At 42.9% G+C, this 24,016-nt stretch overlaps 1 protein-coding gene across 2 annotated transcripts in view; it reads left to right on the top strand.

The window, feature by feature from the left end:
- Window positions 1-23,796, top strand: part of LOC121576915 (spondin-1) — a 157,649-nt gene extending 133,853 nt beyond the window's left edge. The window contains exons 7-16 of one of the 2 annotated variants that reach the window (XM_041890506.2): window positions 2,986-3,050; window positions 5,411-5,612; window positions 8,041-8,181; window positions 9,061-9,136; window positions 9,706-9,888; window positions 11,508-11,675; window positions 12,780-12,947; window positions 13,865-14,026; window positions 16,413-16,697; window positions 22,386-23,796. In XM_041890506.2, coding sequence (XP_041746440.1) covers window positions 2,986-3,050; window positions 5,411-5,612; window positions 8,041-8,181; window positions 9,061-9,136; window positions 9,706-9,888; window positions 11,508-11,675; window positions 12,780-12,947; window positions 13,865-14,026; window positions 16,413-16,697; window positions 22,386-22,555 — 1,620 coding nt within the window. In that variant the 3' untranslated portion in view covers window positions 22,556-23,796. Of the gene's footprint in view, window positions 1-2,985; window positions 3,051-5,410; window positions 5,613-8,040; window positions 8,182-9,060; window positions 9,137-9,705; window positions 9,889-11,504; window positions 11,676-12,779; window positions 12,948-13,864; window positions 14,027-16,412; window positions 16,698-22,385 lie in introns of both variants that reach the window. The other variant, XM_041890505.2, reaches the window with a different exon arrangement.
- The last annotated feature ends 220 nt before the right edge of the window (window positions 23,797-24,016 follow it).

Here is a 24,016-nt window from a genome sequence, read left to right as displayed (position 1 = left end):
CCTTCAACTAATGGCAGGGCTGTATCTGGAACTGCATGTTGAAGATAGAAATATAATTAATAGACTACACACAATCTCCTATGCTATTCCAATCTATCTGACAGTCATGTTTGATCTATCTACAATGCCTTTGGAATTTATTCAGACCCCTTGACTTTTTCTAAATGTTCTTACCTTACAGCCTTATTCTAAAATGGATTTAAAAAATGATCCACAGCAATCTACACATGATACCCTATAATGACAAAGCGAAAACAGGTTTTTAGAAATGTTTGTACATAAAAAAAAAAAAACAGTAGTATTCAGACCCTTTGCTATGAGACTCGAAATTGAGCTCAGGTGCATCCTGTTTCCATTGATCATCCTTGAGATGTTTCTACAACTTGATTGGAGTCCACCTGTGGTAAATTCAATAGATTGGACATGATTTGGAAAGCCACACCTGTCTATATAAAGGTCCCACAGTTGACAGTGCATGTCAGAGCAAAAACCAAGCCATAAGGTCGAAGGAATTGTCCGTAGAGCTCAGAGACAGGATTGTGTCGAGGCACAGATCTGGGATAGGGTACCAAAACATTTATGCAGCATTGAAGGTCCCCAAGATCACAGTGGCCTCCATCATTCTTAAAAGGAAGAAGTTTGGAACCACCAAGACTCTTCCTAGAGATGGCCGCCCGGCCAAACCTAGCAATCAGGGGACAAGGGCCTTGGTCAGGGAAGTGACCAAGAACCCGATAGTCACTCTGACAGAGCTCCAGAGTTCCTCTGTAGAGATGGGAGAACCTTCCAGGAGGACAACCATTTCTGCAGCACTCCACCAATCAGGCCTTTATGGTAGAGTGGCCAGATGGATGCCACTCCTCAGTAAATGGCACATGACAGCCTGCTTGGAGTTTGCCAAAAGGCACCTAAAGACTCTCAGACCATGAGAAACAACATTCTCTGGTCTGATGAAACCAACATTTAACTATTTGGCCTGAATGCCAAGCATCACATCTGGAGGAAACCTGGCACAATCCCTACGGTGAAGCATTGGTCCTCTGTAGCTCAGCTGGTAGAGCACGGTGCTTGTAATGCCAGGGTAGTGGGTTCGATCCCCGGGACCACCCATACACAAAAATGTATGCACGCATGACTGTAAGTCGCTTTGGATAAAAGCGTCTGCTAAGTGGCATATTATTATTTATTATTATCAAGCTTGTGACTCTACAAACTTGTTGGATGCGTGTGCTGTTTGTTTTGGTTGTGTTTCAGATTATTTTGTGCCCAATAGAAATGATTGGTAAATAATGTATTGTGTCATTTTGGAGTCACTTTTATTCTAAATAATGATCATATATATCTTTTAAACATTTCTACATTAATGTGTATGCTCCCATGATTATGGATAATCCTGAATGAATCATGAATAATGTAAGAATGCTAGGTGTCTTTTTGTAGCTTTCTTTTAGCAAACTATCAACAGTAGTAAGCATATTGCTTTTATGTTCACTATTGAAGGTTTACTTTTGTAAATCACTTTCCCTAAAATAAATAAGCTCAGCGAGTAGATTGATGGGAACACCACAGGCTATCGTTTGTCACACACCCTACGCAGATTTGTAAGATTCAATCTTGTTTTAATAAGTAAAAAACCGTGTTGATGAGCCAATCCAGTTCAACAGTGATTGAACGGAACGGTAGCCAAGCGAGGGCTTCGGAGCTAGGGGACGTGTGGCATGGCAGCAGCGGGCGGATCGGTTACAATATCATACCCCTCCCCCCCCCCCCTGTTATTGTAATGGTGAGAGGCTAGTATGTCTTGGAGGTATGATATTTGTCCTTGTATTTCGCAGCCGGTTTGGGTTTGCACCTCGCACCTTTTTTTCTGTCTCGCTTCTTCTCGCCATCAGTCATCTTCCTCGCCCGGTCCTCCGACATTAATTCTATCTCTGTGTGGGACTTCAGGAAACTCAGTATCGATCCGTCCGCTGCTGCCATGCCACACGTCCCCTAGCTCCGAAGCCCTCGCTCGGCTACCATTCCATTCAATCACTGTTGAACTGGATTGGCTCATCAACACGGTTTTTTACTTATTAAAACAAGATTGAATCTTACAAATCTGCGTAGTGTGTGTGACAAACGATAGCCTGTGGTGTTCCCATCAATCTACTCGCTGAGCTTATTTATTTTAGGGAAAGTGATTTACAAAAGTGAACCTTCAATAGTGAACATAAAAGCAATATGCTGACTACTGTTGATAGTTTGCTAAAAGAAAGCTACAAAAATACACCTAGCATTCGTCATTGTAAATAAGAATTTGTTCTTAACTGACTTGCCTAGTAAAAAATAAAAAATATATGTTGTCTTGGCTAGCCAACTGTAGCCATGTCAATATCTATTTTCTCAAAATGACTTGTTTTCTATAGAAATCCACAAAGAGAAGGAGGCTTTCAGGGTATTGCGGAACCATCAGTCAACCATAAAAAAAAGATTTTTTTTTGCAAGCATGCGGGGCGCGTCCCAAAAAGAGGCTGAGTGTTGCAGTGTGTGTGATAACGTAATAACAGGCTACATGTAACACCACAGATCTCTACCACCCTGTTTTTCCTTTGTTTGATGTCAGACACCAAACTGTCTCACAGCGCAGCAACAATCCCTACTTAGTTATACATCAAAAGGGTCTGTTTGCAACTGGGCCTTTAATTTTTCAGCTGCTGCTATGTTAACACCCTGCTCTCCCAGAATGGCCAGCTCAGCTGAACTACTGTGTGTGATTCACAAGAGGGATCCTCTTGTGGAAAAAACAGCCATTATAAAATAACAGGCACATCTGGTCACAAGACGCCCACTTTCACAGCTCCCAACTTTGGAAAGTGTTTTGGATTTCATAAGAGAGGAATGAACACTGTTGAGTATATTTCTGTATTCTCCATGCAGTTTTCACTAATTTTACCAAAATAATGTATCTCTCTCTCTCTCTCTTTCTGTGTTTGTCATCCACAGGGTGATGAAGTTCTGACTGTTATCAAAACCAAGGCGCAGTGGCCAGCATGGCAACCCTTGAATGTGTGAGTACACAGTGATGTACAAGAGTACCCTCACTCAATTCTGTTTTAAAATGTTCATTGTCTGTCTAAAACATGTGAAACTACTTGTAGAGATTATCATTTGATAACCATTAATTGAGAATTCAGATGAAAACAGAATTTCTCATTATTTTTTAGCTTCCTCAGAAAACAGGCTAAGGAGGAGATAATCACCCAGCATTAATTCAATAGCTACCTGCCTGGCCTGCGGGTGTTTTCTTTAAATTCATTAACGATTGTGTACATTTTTCATGAGGTATTTTGTTTGCAAAAGGAAGACTCCTGTTTTGATGAGAGATGTGTTTCTGTGATTAGGGTTAATGACCTCCCTGCAGTTCCAATATATCAGCCTACCAATTAAGCCAGGCAATTTTTTCTCTTCAGAAGAGGCTGTTTGGAGGAGACATCTACATTTTTTATGTAAAGGGAGATTGGAACAACATAGATGTCTCTAAAGGAAGGAGATTGTTTAAAACGATTGATGTGCATGTGGAATGTGGAAGTTCTCTAAATAAGGCACAGCAAAGTGTAGGTTGTTGTTTCCATACTTGTTTAATCATCTCACAGGAACTGCTTGAATTAGATGAGTTGTATCTAATTGAGCAGTATCACACTCCCACATTGTGATATATTATAGAAATGTACAGAATTTTGTTGTTTATCACTTACAGTGGGGAAAAAAAGTATTTAGTCAGCCACCAATTGTGCAAGTTCTCCCACTTAAAAAGATGAGAGAGGCCTGTAATTTTCATCATAGGTACACGTCAACTATGACAGACAAAATGAGGAAAAAATTTCCAGAAACTCACATTGTAGGATTTTTAATGAATTTATTTGCAAATTATGGTGGAAAATAAGTATTTGGTCAATAACAAAAGTTTCTCAATACTTTGTTATATACCCTTTGTTGGCAATGACACAGGTCAAACTTTTTCTGTAAGTCTTCACAAGGTTTTCACACACTGTTGCTGGTATTTTGGTTCTGGGATTTTTGCTCACCGTTCTTGTGATCATTTTGACCCCACGGGGTGAGATCTTGCGTGGAGCCCCAGATCGAGGGAGATTATCAGTGGTCTTGTATGTCTTCCATTTCCTAATAATTGCTCCCACAGTTGATTTCTTCAAACCAAGCTGCTTACCTATTGCAGATTCAGTCTTCCCAGCCTGGTGCAGGTCTACAATTTTGTTTCTGGTGTCCTTTGACAGCTCTTTGGTCTTGGCCATAGTGGAGTTTGGAGTGTGACTGTTTGAGGTTGTGGACAGGTGTCTTTTATACTGATAACAAGTTCAAACAGGTGCCATTAATACAGGTAACGAGTGGAGGACAGAGGAGCCTCTTAAAGAAGAAGTTACAGGTCTGTGAGAGCCAGAATTCTTGCTTGTTTGTAGGTGACCAAATACTTATTTTCCACCATAATTTGCAAATAAATTCATTAAAAATCCTACAATTTGATTTTCTGGATTTTTTTTTCTCATTTTGTCTGTCATAGTTGACGTGTACCTATGATGAAAATTACAGGCCTCTCTCATCTTTTTAAGTGGGAGAACTCGCACAATTGGTGGCTGACTAAATACTTGTTTTCCCCACTGTACTTGTATAATTTATCCTTGTCATTTTTAATTATCTCTTCACACTTCAGTGACTATTCAGATGTTACTGGATGTTATTCTCCTCTTAATATTTGTGTTGTGGCAACTAACAAAGAGATAGTCCCAAATGGCACCCTATTCCCTATAAAGTGCACTACTTTTGACCAGAGCCTATAGGGCTATATAGGGAATAGGGGGCCATTTAGGACAGATTCAGTAGATTTTATTAGCCTCCACGCACATTCACCAGCCTTAACATCTCCAACGTAACATCTATTTCATTAACACTTCTTTAATGTGTTCTAGTGATACAACATTATTCTCTCTGAGTTCTAAATAGAACCAGTAAATGTTGATCTGGTATGACAGAAATGTGTTATACTTCTTTGTTTGGACTTGAGTGTGAGTGATAATTCTGAATATTTATCCAACTAAAGTTTTTAAATATACAGTATGTAGCTCATTTAAACACTTAAAGCAGATAATTGGTGTGGTATGTGATGCATTAAAATGAAAACCACAGTTGTATATTGTATTAGCCTTCACCAGTCTTTAACATTGCCAATATTGCCAACATTCTCTATCAATACTAATGCATACATGTTCATCCTATACTGTACTTATGGTGCTGGCCACTAATGGAGCTGGCAGTCTCATGGAGCTACTGTATATCATTGTGTGTTGATCAATCAGATCAATCTGCACATTGGGGAGCATGCTGTGCATGTCTGTATATCTATTTGTCTATCCAGGCGGGCAGCTCCCTCGGCTGAGTTCTCAGTGGACCGTACACGTCACCTCATGTCCTTTCTGAGCATGCTGGGGCCCAGCCCTGACTGGAACGTGGGGCTGTCTGCAGAGGACCTCTGCACCAAGGAGTGTGGCTGGGTCCAGAGCCTGGACCAAGACCTCATCCCCTGGGACGCAGGCACCGACAACGGGGTCACCTATGAGGTGAGGCCCTGGGGCCCCAGACATGGGGGTCAATATGTAGTAAATGGCTCTGGTTTCAGTTATCTAGTAAAATACTTCTGCCATTCTAACTTTCGTAGCCAGGCCTCTGTATTTTGCCATGAATCTGGAATGAAAGCTGTTGATCTACTTTCATTAATAGTGCAGGAGCATTGCTTTTTAATATTTTTGTTTATGGCTTATGAATATACAAATTACCCAACCTCGGTGGAAAAACGCATAAACAAATTCAGCAAAAAAAACCACTGCAAACATAAAACAGCACATCCACTGTGTTGTCGTTTTATTGAGGCGGACATATTTACCCAAGTGGCTGCCTCACTGACGAGTCTTGTGTCGCTACACTGTAAATATGTACCCAACAAATCCTGCGCTGGGACTTATAGTTCATTTTCTGCTGGTTTCAAAAGATACTGGGAAAAGAAAAGGAAAGACACTGCCCTCTATAGGCCAGAAAAGACACTGAAGATACAGTATATCCAGATTTCAATGCAGACCCACACACACAGCGTAAGTCCACACTGTAAATTGTCTTTATACTTTCTATGCAAAGAAAGCAGATGAATCATGCATTCATATACCCCATATGTGATTTAGTTATTTCACTTTTGGCTCCATATATTGGCGGCAGTACCAATGAATATATCAGCCAAAAGTTAACTAAAACTAGATTCCCTAGAGTTAAAGTAGAAAGGGACTCAATGGCTTTTGTAGATTTCTCTTCCCTGAAGTTATTGTTTTGGAACAGCAGCATGAAAGGTGATTCACAATGCACCTAGCAGGAAACAATGTCATAAATCACTCATAAAAGGAATATTACACAGCTGATGAATTATGCATATTGAGATCAAACACAGAAGCCCCTAACAGATGGCAGCTGAACATGACGAGGTGCTCGCTCTCAGCCCTGTGCCCACACTTTCACTAGCTCCCCTCCCTGTGCCCATACTACATATTACATTACATTTTAGTCATTTAGCAGACACTCTTATCCAGAATGACTTACAGTTAGTGCATCTTAACCCTAAAAGTACAGTATTTTGACCCCTAAAAGCACCAACAGGGGTCATTTTTGGATCTGATCGCAAAAATACACTTTCTGCCAAACCTTTTGTAACACAAGTCAATTGTTTAAATTCCCCAATATATTTTTTTATGTTCACATATTTATAGTCAAAATTTATGTTTCAAAATACACAGTTTTGTATGTTTTTGTATGTTTTGAAAATATATTTTGATCAATTTCATCCATAGCCACTTGTTATGAACATTTGTCTGTTATTCAACATGTTGTGTTTCTGTAATACTCAGAGGCTGAGAATTTGGCGATTGAGCTAATCTAACATACCCGTATGACCTAAAATGGCCACAGATAAGGCCGATTTAGGCCATCAGACTTTTAGCTCTAGTTCAAATTGCATCTGACAGATGAGACTCTCGACTTGGTGTAGAGACATTGACTGTAACCTAAATATGTATTTACATTTTTGAGTAATTTTTTTGTTATCGTGGCTGCCACGCCAGAGGCCAAATCTGGGTTCCATATAAAAAAATGTTCAGGGTACATACTGTACATCTCTACCTCTGTGCTAAATTTGGTGCTTTTAACGCAAAGTTTACTATTGATTCCACATTTTCATCTTAGGCGTGCACAGCTAGTATACAAAAGAGAGATACTTTTTATTCAACCCAATTGAGATGGTTTGGGATGAGTCGGACGGCAGAGTGAAAGAAAAGCAGCCAACAAGTGCTCAGCATATGTGGGAACTCCTGCAAGACTGTTGGAAAAGCATTCCAGGTGAAGCTGGTTGAGAGAATGCCAAGAGTGTACAAAGCTGTCATGGGCGGCAGATAGCTTAGTGGTTAAGAGCGGTGTGCCAATAACCGAAAGGTCGCTGGTTCTAATTCCCGAGCCGACTAGGTGAAAAATCTGTCGATGTGCCCTTAAGCAAGGCACTTCACCCTAATTGCTCCTGTAAGTCGCTCTGGATAAGAGCGTCTGCTAAATGACAAAAAAAAAAAAAAAAAAAAAAAGGCAAAGGGTGGCTATTTGAAGAATCTTAAATATAAAATATATTTTGGTTTGTTTAACACTTTTTTGGTTACTACATGAAGTCTTCACTATTATTCTAAAATGTAGAAAATAGTAAAAATAAAGAAAACCCTTGAATGAGTAGGTGTGTCCAAACTTTTGACTGGTATTGTATATAAAACACAGGAAAATCATATTTTTGACTGCACTGGGCCTTTAATACCAACTCTGCACCTATACTAACTCCTGTTAGAATTACTATTAGTACTGTTATACTAATTCCCTTCCGTGGACCTATATTACCCTGTGTTACACTTACGCCTAGCCCAATGTCCATATTGTGTCACTCATAGTCCACCCTGTACCATACCATTCCAGTCTCCCAACAAGCCCACGATACCCCAGGAGAGGATCCGGCCCCTGACCAGCCTGGACCACCCCCAGAGTCCCTTCTACGACACTGAGGGAGGCCCTATCACAGCCTTGGCCCGGGTGGTGGTGGAAAGGATAGCCAGAAAGGTACCTACAGCACCTGGCTCATTCATTCCGCTATCTCTGTCTGTGTCTGCTCCCTCTCTCTGAAGAGATGTGAATGTTCATGCAACATAACTCTCCTCACAGTCACTATACATGTAATGTTGCTTTGGATACATAGCTCTTTGAATGGGCAGTACACTGAGTGTACAAAACATTAGGAACATGTTCTTTCCATGACATAGACTGACCAGGTGAATACAGATGAAAGCTATGATCCCTTATTGATGTCACTTGTTAAATCCACTTCAATCAGTGTAGATGAAGGGGAGGAGACAGGTTAAAGAAGGATTTTTAAGCCTCGAGACAATTGAGACATGAATTGTGTGTGTGCCATTCAGAGGGTGAAGACAAAAGATTTAAGTGCCTTTGAACGGGGTATGGTAGTATGGTTCACCACCCAAAGGACATCCAGCCAACTTGACACAACTGTGGGAAGCATTGGTGTCAATATGGGCCAGCATCCCTGTGGAACGCATTCGACACCTTGTAGAGTCAATGCCCCGATGATCTGAGGCTGTTCTGATGGCAAAAGGGGCTGCAACTCAATATTAGGAAAGTGTTCCTAATGTTTTGTACACTCAGCATATATTGCCATAGTGATCATAGCAAGTCTTTGGAAAACACAGAGAAAATTTACAATGTGTTTGTCTCCTGACAATTGAAGCAAAGAATTATAAAAAATCTATATTTTTTAAAGCAACAACCAGATGTCATATTGACCTGACCTACAGAAGATTGCCCAGAAAATAAATTACACATATTTGGGTGTTTACCCTTGTCTCCGATGAGAATGTTATTTTAAATGGTAAATTGAGAATCTTATCAGTGTTTGTGATGTGGAATCATGTTTCTTGCCCACAGGGAGAGCAGTGCAATATTGTCCCGGACACCGTGGACGATATCGTGGCAGATATTGGCCAGGAGGAGAAGGAGGAAGGTGTGGAAGCACTTTATCTCAACCAATTTGGGATGTTCAATTTAAAAGCCACACACTCTAGCTGCTGGACTTGCTTTGCCTGGATCCCTGTTTAAACCTCCAGATGTCTGTCTGTTGAACACCATCAACACGGTCAAGCAGGAGAAATGAACCTGTGGGGTTTATGTTTCTAACCACACCCTGCAATTATCTTCCATTGCTACCTTTGAACCGGGTTCTCTCTACCCTCTTTCTGTTGAGGGCAACACTGTCATTACAATACACATACTGTGGGTACTGTACAGTAACTATACACTGTGGTTAGAGCAAGACCTGAACTGTATGAACTTGCATTTACTTTTATAGGCAATTAGGCATTAGTCCATACCTATACAGCACCAGCACATTCTAAACCAGTGAAAATGTAGGGTTATAAACAAGAAAATGTAGTATGAATACCCCCCCCCCCACACATTAACATCATATCATTAGAATATGACAAGATAGTGAAATTTAACCAGTGCGGTTATTGTTACCCAAGCTGACCAAGATGATCAATGCATTGTGTCATAGAGTATTTCTTCCTCCAGACGACACTCCAGAGACATGTATCTACTCCAACTGGTCACCATGGTCAGCCTGCAGCTCTGCCACCTGTGACAAGGGCCGGAGGATGAGACAGAGAATGCTGAAGGCCCAGCTGGACCTCAGTGTGCCCTGCCCTCACACCCAGGACTTCAAGCCCTGCATGGGGCCTGGCTGCAGCGAGGAGGGTGAGGACTAAGGACAGTGTCACAGGCCTGTTTCTCATTCATAGCACTAATGCATGCACTTGAATAGCACAGTTCAATCACTGGTATGAGTCAGCTGACAGTCGCCTCAGCTTAGACATGAATATAGTTGTTTGCCTGCCTGGTAAATGGCTGGCTTTTTAGACTATATTGGGTGGAACGTCTATGATTTTGTGTGAGAATTGAAATCCAACAGTTTTGTCTAATTCGGAACATGTTGTTCCATCTCCAATAGCTTCCAAAAATGGAGAAAATACATAGTGAATTATATTTTATTGTTTTAAACAAAGCAAGTCATAAAGAAGAGGTTGTTGGCTAAAGGTTTGTGTGTTCATCTGCTGCTCTGCAGGCTGAGCTGGTGATCCCTGTGTAATCGTGTACATGTCATATTGACAAAAGACAGTCAACATATCCATTATGTGCAAACAGACGATTCCTGAACTAAGATGGGAGCAGGCCTGTGTATGAGAACAGGGATTAGGGTTGAAATGGTATCACGCTCCTCCTCCAATTTTCTAGCCAAGCACAAGAAGATACTGTATTGCCATTGTTTTCCCTTTCCCGGTTTACATGTTACCTGAGATGCACAATTAACACAGTTTTGTCATTGGCATTCAAATACAACATGCAAAGCTGGGACTTTGGAGTCTCATCAAGTCCCACAACCAGGTAGAGATCAAAATACATGATATTCCACAAACGCTTCTTCTTCTTCCAGTTCTATTCAGTCAGATTGGCATTAACTTTGTCTCTCAGGAACTAACTGCTCCTTTCTCCAATTCTCATCAAAGTTGTACATTTAGATCACTATGCTAAAAGGTACATGATCAGTCATGCAGAGGTGTTTGTCGCTTTCTCTTTCGCCTTCACTCCTACTATCTTTCCCTCTCTCATTCCTCCCTTTATCTCATCTCGGGCCCCAAATCTCAGCTGTGTCGGGGCTTGATGAGTGGGTTTGAATTGTTCAAGGCTATTGTTTCTCCCCACCACACACTATCGAGTAATAGGACTGGCATCGCATGCTTTTCTTCCTGCAGGTCACTCCTTTGCTTTCATGTATCGCTCCGTTAATGTCCATAGTTGATTGATATTCCTGAAGCTGGACGGGGCCCCTGGGGGCCTCATCAGGGCCACATTTATTTACAGCTCTTATTAATGATTCACTTAGTTCTGTTTTACTAAGCTACGCTCACAGCTGCTTCCAATCTGCAGGCAGGCAGTAGGATGGACCAGACAAGAGAGAAATGAATGGAAAGTTCCCCAAAGTTTATCCATCCTCTATGAAAACAAATCTACTTACATGCTCGGTTCCCAGATAATTGGAGAGAGCGGAGTAAGATTAGGCAGGACTGAATAAATTATTTGAGGGTGTGTTACTTGTTACCAGAAGAAGGTGAAGGGAGGTGGAATTCAGAGGTGTCAACCAGTAGTGATGGAATAAATGGACAGAGCTGTTGCATGTATGGAATGTTAATGACCCTGCTCGTTTTCTCTAGCCTGGTTAAACCAGACTGAACCCTGCACTCACCATTACACAATGGTGATCACAGCCTCCAGTGTGGTTTAACCAGGCTTTGCCTTTGCCTCGTCATTCCCAGAAGCGTCTACCTGTATGATGTCAGAGTGGATCAGCTGGTCTCCGTGCAGTGTGTCCTGTGGGATGGGCATGAGGTCTCGGGAGCGCTACATCAAACAGTTCCCGGAGGATGGATCCATCTGCTCTCTGAACACTGAGGAGACTGAGAAATGTGTGGTCAACGATGACTGCTGTGAGTCTCACTGAAACATGGTGATACTAGTTGCTATGAGTCTTTGTGACATCAGGATCATGTTGTGGGTTCAGGCCTTTTGTGTTAAAGCTAGAATCTTTAGTTGCTACAACCATTTTTTGACTTATAATTCATGATATACTGTATACCCATTGATTCTTATAGAATATAACTTATTTCCCTCATGAGCTTAGTTCAACTGTCATACCTCATCAGAACCCAAAATATAAGCTTGTTTTACTCCAATGTTTGTAAACAACGTAAATGTAAACAAACACTGTATAGCCTCAAAACATGGTTAAAGCTATAGTTTTTATATCATGGATGGTCAGTCCTTGCATCGATAGGTCTGTCTATAAACTTGAGAATGGTTACATTTCTCCAGGCCCATCCCTCAGCTTTTAACCAAAACAGAGGCGGGGTGTTTCTTTGTTATTGTTTCAACTGCGGATTCTAGCTTTAAAGACTACAATATGATGTTTAGTCTATAATATGATGGCGTGATGATGTATAGTCAAAGTAATCCTATGTTGAAAAGCTACTACCTGTGCGCAATGGATATACCTGCGCATAATGGTCTTATGGGCCAGTATTCTAACAGTTTCCAAAGTAATCTTTTTTACTGTTGCCTAGGTTTTAACTCGGCCCTATTTGTATGTACCTGATCCTTAATGACCATATGTACCTCTGTGATGGATGATTAGTGCCTTTTTGTATAGCCATATTTAGAATGGTTTCCACACCCACCATGTGTCATGTGCGTAATGGTCATGTGAGGTGAAATGTGTAAAGATTTTTGAATGTGAGCACTCCGTTTGACCTGACAAAGATCGAAACATTGTAAATAAAGGAGGTAATTGGGAGCATATTCAGTGTGCGGGCCTTTCTGTTCTTTTGAAGTATACTTCCTTAGCCCAGCACCTACATTTCTTTTAAGGATGTGCGTATGACCACAAACATTTCTAGAGAAAAGCTGCTATATGCCAGCAATGTGTTAATGAAACATGGTTTCTCAAGTAATGTTAATAACAGTAATCACAAGCTGTCATAACAAAGAACCATCCCAGTGTATGAGCGTTTATCTGTCCCTGTCCCTTCCATTAGCCCCCAGTAGCTGTGTGGTGACAGAGTGGGGTGAGTGGGATCCCTGCAGCACCACCTGTGGGCTGGGCATGAAGCGGCGTGAACGCATGGTGAAGATGCCCCCCTCGGACGGATCCATGTGCAAGGTGGAGGTGGCAGAGGTGGAGAAATGCATGATGCCCGAGTGCCGTGAGTAATGCCCCCCACACCCACTCAACACCTGCCTCATCCCCCAGGTCCCGGGCTGCAGGCCAGAGACACTCCATCTAAAAGCACTGTGACAGGCAGCCTTGTTCAGCCATCTGCCAAGGGGCATCTCTAGTCTTTACCTATCTAGATCCAACAGGTTAGGTACACACTGAAATTGACAGAATATCTCATAGGAGAGAATGCATGAGACTACACTGAGTGTACAAAACATTAAGGACACCTGCTCTTTCCATGACATACACTGACCAGGTGATTCCAGGTGAAAGCTACAGCATGATCCCTTATTGATGTCACTTGTTAAAACCACTTAAATCAGTGTAGATGAAGGGGAGGAGATCGGTTAAAAAGGATGTTTAAGCTTTGAGACAATTGAGACATAGATTGTGTATGTGTACCATTCAGGGGGTGAATGGGCAAGACAAAAGTTTTAAGTGCCTTTAAACGGGGTATGGTAGTAGGTGCCAGGCGCACCGGTTTGTGTCAAGAACTGCAACGCTGCTGTTTTTTCACGCTCAAAAGTTTCAAGAATGGTCCACCACCCAAAGGACATCCAGTGAAGCATTGGAGTCAACATAGGCCAGTATTCCTGTGGAACGCTTTAGACACCTTGTAGAGTCCTTGTCCCGACGAATTGAGGCTGTTCTGAGGGCAAAAGGTAGGGGGGGGGACTCAATATTAGGAAGATGTCCTTAATGTTATGTACACTCAATTCACCGAATAAGATCATTTTAAGTCCCACGTATGAAACACAGCAGTTGAAGATGGAGGAAATGAATGTTGTATGTTGAAACTACCGAACAGCTGTTGTTCTGAAAAGCAGGGGACATGACTATGTATTATGTGCAGACTGCAGAATGAGTGACACTGACAGTCCCATGCTTGGTCTATCCCCGCAGACTCTATCCCATGTATGCTGTCTCCGTGGTCCGACTGGAGCGACTGCAGTGTGACATGCGGGAAGGGAGTGCGTACAAGCCAGCGCATGCTCAAGTCTCCGGACTTGGGGGAGTGTACCGAGGATCTGGAACAGGTGGAGCGGTGTATGCAGCCTGAGTGTCGTAAGTGCCACCATCAGATGTTGCCAAACTGTTTACCACTACCATCAACACCAATACAAAGTGTGACCACTAGAAACTAGTGCCCAACTTTACATTCATATGCTTTTTTCAGCACTCTCATAGCCTGGTCCCAGATCTTTCTGTGTTGTATAATTGACTCCTATGGTTTGTTTCGCATAACAATGGCCTGTGTGTTGCCAAAAGGTGTTGAGACTTAGGCTCACAGACAGACATAGTGGAAATCAGACACCAGGCAGATTTCCATCATAGAGGATTTGACATCTTCTGTCTCCTTGTACTTTGACATTTAAAGCAGAGCTCCATGATTGATATTCTAATCGGGTTCGTTGCAAAGTAATAACAAATGTTCCGCAAAAATACACAATCGTATTATTCCCTGAATGATGCAGTCAAATGTGAAAATGGATTATGGAAAGAATGATTGAAACGAGAAATAGTTATCTGTTTTTCAGGCAGACTGATATAACATATGAAAATATGACAATTTATTCCTTATCAATAAACATTGCATTTCTTTGTGTTCCTCTGGTTGAAATGAGAACCATACCAGTCCCCCACTGGACAATATACAGTGAGGGGAAAAAAGTATTTGATCCCCTGCTGATTTTGTATGTTTGCCCACTGACAAATAAATGATCAGTCTATCATTTTAATGGTAGATTTATTTGAACAGTGAGAGACAGAATAACAACAACAAAAATCCAGAAAAACGCATGTCAAAAATGTTATAAATTGAATTGCATTTTAATGAGGGAAATAAGTATTTGACCCCTCTGCAAAACATGACTTAGTACTTGGTGGCAAAACCCTTGTTGGCAATCACAGAGGTCAGATGTTTCTTGTAGTTGGCCACCAGGTTTAGAAACATCTCAGGAGGGATTTTGTCCCACTCCTCTTTGCAGATCTTCTCCAAGTCATTAAGGTTTCGAGGCTGACGTTTGGCAACTCGAACCTTCAGCTTCCTCCACAGATTTTCTATGGGATTAAGGTCTGGAGACTGGCTAGGCCACTCCAGGACCTTAATGTGCTTCTTCTTGAGCCACTCTTTTGTTGCCTTGGCCGTGTGTTTTGGGTCATTGTCATGCTGGAATACCCATCCACGACCCATTTTCAATGCCCTGGCTGAGGGAAGGAGGTTCTCACCCAAGATTTGACGGTACATGGCCCCGTCCATCGTCCCTTTTATGCGGTGAAGTTGTCCTGTCCCAAAGCATAATGTTTCCACCTCCATGTTTGACGGTGGGGATGGTGTTCTTGGGGTCATAGGCAGCATTCCTCCTCCTCCAAACACGGCGAGTTGAGTTGATGCCAAAGAGCTCGATTTTGGTCTCATCTGACCACAACACTTTCACCCACTTCTCCTCTGAATCATTCAGATGTTCATTGGCAAACTTCAGATGGTCCTGTATATGTGCTTTCTTGAGCAGGGGGACCTTGCGGGCGCTGCAGGATTTCAGTCCTTCACGGCGTAGTGTGTTACCAATTGTTTTCTTGGTGACTATGGTCCCAGCTGCCTTGAGATCATTGACAAGATCCTCCCGTGTAGCTCTGGGCTGATTCCTCACCGTTCTCATGATCATTGCAACTCCACGAGGTGAGATCTTGCATGGAGCCCCAGGCCGAGGGAGATTGACAGTTCTTTTGTGTTTCTTCCATTTGCAAATAATCGCACCAATTGTTGTCACCTTCTCACCAAGCTGCTTGCCGATGGTCTTGTAGCCCATTCCAGCCTTGTGTAGGTCTACAATCTTGTCCCTGACATCCTTGGAGAGCTCTTTGGTCTTGGCCATGGTGGAGAGTTTGGAATCTGATTGATTGATTGCTTCTGTGGACAGGTGTCTTTTATACAGGTAACAAGCTGAGATTAGGAGCACTCCCTTTAAGAGTGTGCTCCTAATCTCAGCTCGTTACCTGTATAAAAGACACCTGGGAGCCAGAAATCTTTCTGATTGAGAGGGGGTCCAATACTTATTTCCCTCATTCAAATGCAAATGAATTTATAACATTTTTGACATGCGTTTTTCTGGATTTTTTTGTTGTTATTCTGTCTCTCTCTGTTCAAATAAACCTACCAGTAAAATTATAGACTGATCATTTCTTTGTCAGTGGGCAAACGTACAAAATCAGCATTGGATCAAATACTTTTTTCCCTCACTGTAAGCCCTCAGTGTCTTTTAGAAAGTGTTGACTTGCAAAAATATAACACAGCTAAGTTTGTCACTTAAATTGAGGTGTTTTCATCATTGTCAGGTAAGTAAGTAGTTGTCCAATGAGCACGGTAGATGAACATGAATAAAACATTAGCAAGTAACTCTTCACTCAACCTTTCAATATCCCCCCCCAACCCTTTCCCATCTCTCCCCAGCTACGGACTGCATGGTATCAGAGTGGACGGAGTGGTCAGAGTGTAATAAGTCATGCGGTAAAGGTCACACCATCAGGACGCGCATGGTGAAGCTGGAGCCCCAGTTTGGAGGGGAGCCCTGCCCCGAGACGGTCCAGAGGAAGAAGTGTAAGATCAGGAATTGCAAAAGGGGCTCCAGGGCCAGTGAGGAGAGGAAGAGACGGCGGGGGGGAGAGGTGGGCGGCGGGAAAGAGAAGAGAAGGGGCAAACAGCAAGGACGGGACGCAGCAGTGGAGGAACAGCCAGGTCAGTCATCATCATCACCTTTATTTACATTTACATTTTAGTCATTTAGCAGACGCTCTTATCCAGAGCGACTTACAGGAGCAATTAGGGTTAAGTACCTTGCTCAAGGGCACATCAACAGATTTTTCACCTAGTCGGCTCGGGGATTAGAACCAGCGACCTTTCGGTTACTGGCACAACGCTCTTAACCACTAAGCTACCTGCCGCCCCTTTATGCTATATATACTGTATATAAACTCAGCAAAAAAAGAAACGTCCCTTTTTCAGGACCCTGTCTTTCAAAGATAATTAGTAAAAATCCAAATAACTTCACAGATCTTCATTGTAAAGGGTTTAAACACTGTTTCCCATGCTTGTTCAATTAACCATAAACAATTAATGAACATGCACCTGTGGAACGGTCGTTAAGACACTAACAGCTTACAGACGGTAGGCAATTAAGGTCACAGTTAAGAAAACTTAGGACACTAAAGAAGTCTTTCTACTGACTCTGAAAAACACCAAAAGAAAGATGCCCAGGGTCCCTGCTCATCTGCGTGAACGTGCCTTAGGCAGGCTGCAAGAAGGCATGAGGACTGCAGATGTGGCCAGGGAAATAAATTGCCATGTCCGTACTGTGAGATGCCTAAGACAGCGCTACTGGGAGACAGGATGGACACCTGATCGTCCTCGCAGGGCAGACCACGTGTAACAACACCTGCACAGGATCGGTACATCCGAACTTCACACCTGCAGGACAGGTACAGGATGGCAACAACAACTGCCCGAGTTACACCAGGAACACACAATCCCGCCATCAGTGCTCAGACTGTCCGCAATAGGCTGAGAGAGGCTGGACTGAGGGCTTGTAGGCCTGTTGTAAGGCAGGTCCTCACCAGACATCACCGGCAACAACATCGCCTATGGGCACAAACCCACCGTCGCTGGACCAGACAGGACTGGCAAAAAGTGCTCTTCACTGATGAGTCGCAGTTTTGTCTTACCAGGGGTGATGGTTGGATTTGCGTTTATTGTCAAAGGAATGAGCGTTACACCGAGGCCTGTACTCTGGAGCGTGATCAATTTGGAGGTGGAGGGTCCGTCATGGTCTGGGGCGGTGTGTCACAGCATCATCGGACTGAGCTTGTTGTCATTGCAGGCATTGCTGCGCGTTACAGGGAAGACATCCTCCTCCTTCATGTGGTACCCTTCCTGCAGGCTCATCCTGACATGACCCTCCAGCATGACAATGCCACCAGCCATACTGCTCGTTCTGTGCGTGATTTCCTGCAAGACAGGAATGTCAGTGTTCTGCCATGTCCATGTAACCGGTGTGAAATGGCTAGCTAGTTAGCGGTGCGCACTAGTAGCGTTTCAATTGGTGACGTCACCCGCTCTGAGACCTTGAAGTAGTTGTTTCCCTTGTTCTGCAAGAGCCGCGGCTTTTGTGGAGCGACGGGTAACGGTGCTTCGAGGGTGACTGTTGTCGATGTGTGCAGAGGGTCGCTGGTTCGAGCCCAGGTAGGGGCGAGGAGAGGGACGGAAGCAACACTGTTACATTGATGCTGTTGACCCGGATCACTGGTTGCTGCGGAAAAGGAGGAGGTCAAAAGGGGGGTGAGTGTAACCGGTGTGAAATGGCTAGCTAGTTAGCGGTGCGCACTAGTAGCGTTTCAATCGGTGAGAAGTCACCCGCTCTGAGACCTTGAAGTAGTTGTTTCCCTTGTTCTGCAAGAGCCGCGGCTTTTGTGGAGCGACGGGTAACGGTGCTTCGAGGGTGACTGTTGTCGATGTGTGCAGAGGGTCGCTGGTTCGAGCCCAGGTAGGGGCGAGGAGAGGGACGGAAGCAACACTGTTACATTGATGCTGTTGACCCGGATCACTGGTTGCTGCGGAAAAGGAGGAGGTCAAAAGGGGGGTGAGTGTAACCGGTGTGAAATGGCTAGCTAGTTAGCGGTGCGCACTAGTAGCGTTTCAATCGGTGATGTCACCCGCTCTGAGACCTTGAAGTAGTTGTTTCCCTTGTTCTGCAAGAGCCGCGGCTTTTGTGGAGCGACGGGTAACGGTGCTTCGAGGGTGACTGTTGTCGATGTGTGCAGAGGGTCGCTGGTTCGAGCCCAGGTAGGGGCGAGGAGAGGGACGGAAGCAACACTGTTACATTGATGCTGTTGACCCGGATCACTGGTTGCTGCGGAAAAGGAGGAGGTCAAAAGGGGGGTGAGTGTAACCGGTGTGAAATGGCTAGCTAGTTAGTGGTGCGCGCTAGTAGCATTTCAATCGGTGACATCACTCGCTCTGAGACCTTGAAGTAGTTGTTTCCCTTGCTCTGCAAGGGCCGCGGCTTTTGTGGAGCGACGGGTAACGGTGCTTTGAGGGTGACTGTTGTCGATGTGTGCAGAGGGTCCCTGGTTCAAGCCCAGGTAGGGCGAGGAGAGGGACGGAAGCAACACTGTTACATCCAGCAAAGAGCCCGGATCTCAATCCCATTGAGCACGTCTGGGACCTGTTGGATCGGAGGGTGAGGGCTAGGGCCATTCCCCCCAGAAATGTCCGGGAACTTGCAGGTGCCTTGGTGGAAGAGTGGGGTAACATCTCACAGCAAGAACTGGCAAATCTGGTGTGGTCTATGAGGAGGAGATGCACTGCAGTACATAATGGTGGCCACACCAGATACTGACTGTTACTTTTGATTTTGACCCCCCCTTTGTTCAGGGACACATTATTCCATTTCTGTTAGTCACATGTCTGTGGAACTTGTTCAGTTTATGTCTCAGTTGTTGAATCTTGTTATGTTCATACAAATATTTACTAGGGCTGTCAAAAATAGCGCGTTAACGACGTTAATTAGTTGTTTGCTGTTAATTACGTCAATTTCTTTAACGCATTTCACGCATGCGCAGTGTGACAAATTATTCAGGTCAGGAAAGTGGTTGGGAGCTAGAGGCGAGATGGAGCAAGGTGAGCAAAGTGGGCCTATTGACGGATTCAAATATAAAAAGAATGATGATGGTACAGTTAACAAGTACAAGGTTATTTGCAAGATTTGTAAGAAGGAGTTTCAATTTCACCGGAGCTGTTCAAGCTTGAAGTACCATGTCAACGCCAAACATGCGTTTGCTGGGCCGTCAGATTCAGCAAGTGGTTTGCGCCAGACCACGCTGAATGTTTGCAGGCAATTAACAAAATCAACCTCAGATAATTTGACCAACACAATAGCAAAATGGATTGCAAAGGATTGTAGACCCATTAGCATTGTAGAAGACTCAGGTTTCCTTGATGTTTTGCAAGTGGCGTCTCAAGACTCATTCTATAAGCCACCGTCAAGAGCCACAGTTATGAAGAAAATCCACGAGCTCTATGAAAACGAAAAAGAAAAAAGGAAAGAGGTCTTGGCTCAAGTAAATCATATCTTTATTTATCTTTTGGTATGCATTTCAGAAAAAAAATGGTTAGGATTCAGGTGTAATTGCAAATAGTGATTAATCATGATTAATCCACTGAAAATTCTGATTAATTTGATTAAAAATTGTAATCATTTGACAGCCCTAATATTTACACATGTTAAGTTTGCTGAAAATAAATGCAGTTGACAGTGAGAGGACGTTGCTGAGTTTATATACCTTTGTTATCATCATCATCTTCATCAAGACCATCATCTTCAACACCACTATTAGTGTCATTGTCATGACCACTTTCAGCCATGTTCCACATTTTTATTAATGTCATTGTCAAGCCATGCTTGATTCATGATTTATACACGACCTTGATGTATCCTTTATATCCCAAATATAAAGGGCAAAAAATTTATAGGGCAAGTCATTGACGATGATTTCAAGTCACTCACATCATTAATTCCCCATGAGTCCCGCTGAGGTATCGGTTGTACCTCCGTTGTACCTCCGCTGAGGTATCGGTTGTACCTCCCCATGAGCCCCCCCCCAAGGCCTGAGAGGATCAACCCTGCCCCATCCTTCCTCCCTCTCTGCCTGGCCAGCCGGGCGCAGAGTGATGGCTGTGTTAGAGCGGCTACACTCAATGCTGATCAGCCCTGTCAGGGTGATACAGAGACTGGTCCAGCTCACAGATGGCTGTCCTGATGCTCCAAGCAGGTAGAGGCCGAGTAGTCAGGGTGGGCTTTGGACTGCTGCCTCCCCACAGAAACAGGGACAGGCCTCTTTAACCTGGGGCTAATGAGCTGTAGACAGTGACAAATACCCCCACTATGGTATATCCTCTAGGGATGCTCGTTCTGCAGTGCCAGGGCTTCGATAAAATATGAACAAAAGCTCCAAAAACACCCACATTTTTTAGAAAAGGCAACACTCTCAGTATAGTGATGCAGGTCTTTAGACTTTATCCGCAACATTATATTCCATTTTGTGCGACTCGAGCGGTTTCCTCGATCCATCTGTGATATTTATCTGTCTGGCCTGCACATGTGCACACGGAAAAGTATGGCTTGCGTTGCACAAGATGGAATACAGTATAACGTTGCGGATGAAGTGCGTAATTACACAATTGAATGTGTACAACATCTAAAGACCTGCATCATTATACTGAGAATGCTGCCGTTTCTAAAAGGACATATTTGGGTGTTTTTGGAGCTTTTGTTCACATTTTATCGAATCTGGCTCTGCAGAACGAGGATAAGGAAGTGTATTGCTGGTTGGGGTAAGTTTCTCAAAACCAAGTGAAATGGACTCTGGACTCTTCTATAACATGCCATTTACATCCAAAAAACATATTTGGTTCAAATATCGTGAACTTCTCCTTTAAAGCTGCAATATGTAACTTTTTGGGCGACCTGACCAAATTCATATAGAAATGTGGGTTTATAGATAATTCATTCTCATTGAAAGCAAATCTAAGAAGCAGTAGATATGTTCTATGTGCGCTATTTCTATGCTTCCTGTTCTATATTTTATTTTTTCTACACCAGCTTCAAACAGCTGAAAATACAATATTTTTGGTTATGGAAAATATATTTCACAGCGGTTTAGATGGTACAATGATTCTGTACACCGGGGGTAGGCAACCCTGGTCCTGGAGTGCCGCAGGCACTTCATGTTTTTGATTTAACCCCCTAGACTCTATGTCCGCGCCCCCGTAGAAATCTAATTTATATCATAAAAAAATGCACATAATCTGCCAACTTCTGTCTGTAGCATCCGAACAATTTGGGCTACACACTAATTTGACCCCTCATAAGACTCGTCTGAAGGTCCCCCGGTACCAGTTGGAAATATGAATGGAAGTATATACGGAGACTGTTTAGTGCGAAAAATAAGGGGTTAAATACAAATGTTTGCTGATCTCTCAGATATAGGACAGACACCTCAGATCAAACTTGGGGGGGACTATCTGTTGTTCCATGTTATTCAGTGCGTTTGTATGGGCTAATAGCAGTATGGCTAAATAAACAATTTCATTAAATCGTTTTTTATCATTTTTTTTTGGGGGGGGGGGGGGGCAGGACCGACTTTGGGAAACTGTGCTGTACACTATATTTGCTAATTTTTTCACATAAACCGAAATTAGGCGAACTATTAGAATTTTAGCAACCAGGAAATGGCGGAGTGATTTCTGCATAGTGCATCTTTAACTGATATGTCATATTCAATTAGAATATTACTAAAAGGGATGGATTTGGCAAACTAAATAAATTAATCTGAAACCCTCCTCTCTTGTGTCATTGACTTGTTCCCACAGGTTGCAAGATGAGGCCCTGGTCCAGTTGGACAGACTGTACCAAGCACTGCGGCGGGGGGATCCAGGAGCGCTTCATGACAGTGAAGAAGAGAGCCAAGAACACCCCGGCACAGGTCACCAGCTGCAAGGACAGGAAGGAGATCCGCGCATGTAAAGTCCATCCCTGCTAGGGGGCGCTGCTGTTTATCTGTGTTTCTCTGTGATATTATACGGTGCACTCTTTGTTAGGGTTGGGGGGAGGAAGGAGAAGCATACTCAGTCAGTGTTGATTTAGCCAAGGTTGGCAGTCATTGTGGTGGAGACTGTCCACCTGTGTGTTGGATGGAGATAAGAGATTCTCCAGAGATGCCATTACTGTAGGCATTTAGTGGATCACTGGGCTGAGGACGAGACCAGCGTCAGTCATTAGTCTTATAGTAGCCTCATCACTCAGCAGGCCTATGTATTACTATGTAACCAACACTATACAGTACACCACAACTATACAATACATCACACACAATACAACACGTTTTTTTACAATGTTATTTTTGTCTTTATACTACCGTTGTATTGGCTTTACTAGCTAGCAGTGATGACACTCTTTCACTCTTGCATGTCTAACATTTCTCAGTCAGAAGACTTCACTTCACTGTTTGTGGCCCTAGACTTAAAACTGTGGCCAGATTATGATGATAACCATGTTTAAAAGGGCACTTGCAAAACTTAGAAAGAGCCGCATCAGTCCAGGCCTCAAGTCTAGGGCATCACAAGGAATTTGCCTTCTGCATTTTTTCCTGCCCCAAATTTTTTTATCTGGGTCACAGCATTCCTTTATCATTAAGGCAGGTCTCCATAGATCACTGCCCTGTTGATTTGGGCATAATAACCCCATTGGTTGAACCACAATACTCCATACAGTTTGTACAAAGTAGCTCTGTATACACAGTAAGACTTCAGTGTCTTCAGTGTCGAAAATCAGTGTTGAGTGTATTGAAACGTTATTGAATGAAAATACCAACCAAGTAATTTATAACAAATATTGTATCCTGTGGTTAGTTCGTTAATTTGACAATTATATTCCAAAACAAAGCACAGGTGAACAATCATTCCAGGTTTTTGTATGCCTCAAATAGATTATTATTTTCAAGACAAGAATCTGTTGTGACTTTTTATTCCATTGTAATACATGTAGAGGCTTAAACATAGAGATGCCTCATTGAGAGGGCAGAGATTGTGTGCATCATTAGATATTTTGTTCTTTTTCTTGTGTATTTTGATAAAAATGTCAGCCAAGACTTGCCAAACTCATATTTAGATGTTCTCGCTCTTATTTTTTCTGTCCTCTCTCTTTCTTATTTTGCCTCTACACCATATTACACCATATTTTGGAATAAATCACCTTTACAATAAAAGTACATGTGAGAAATAATTCTGAATGTCTTTTTGCTAATCTCACACTTTCTTTAGACAGAGCATGTACTGTACTTTCAATTTGTCTGCCTTTACTGTAGGCACAGTATGAATCCACTAGGTGAAGACAGTGAAAAGGAAATTGAGAGCGGAAGAAGGACCTTGCAGCTTTTAGTCACATGTCTGAAATGACCTAGTTCAATCATACAGCACTTGTATGTTATTGCAGAAGCCATTGT

This window comes from Coregonus clupeaformis, chromosome 11 (assembly GCF_020615455.1).
Source record: "Coregonus clupeaformis isolate EN_2021a chromosome 11, ASM2061545v1, whole genome shotgun sequence".
NCBI classification, from domain to species: Eukaryota; Metazoa; Chordata; class Actinopteri; order Salmoniformes; family Salmonidae; genus Coregonus; species Coregonus clupeaformis.
Note: the sequence above shows the minus strand (reverse complement) of the source record. Positions and strands in the feature narration are given on the sequence as shown.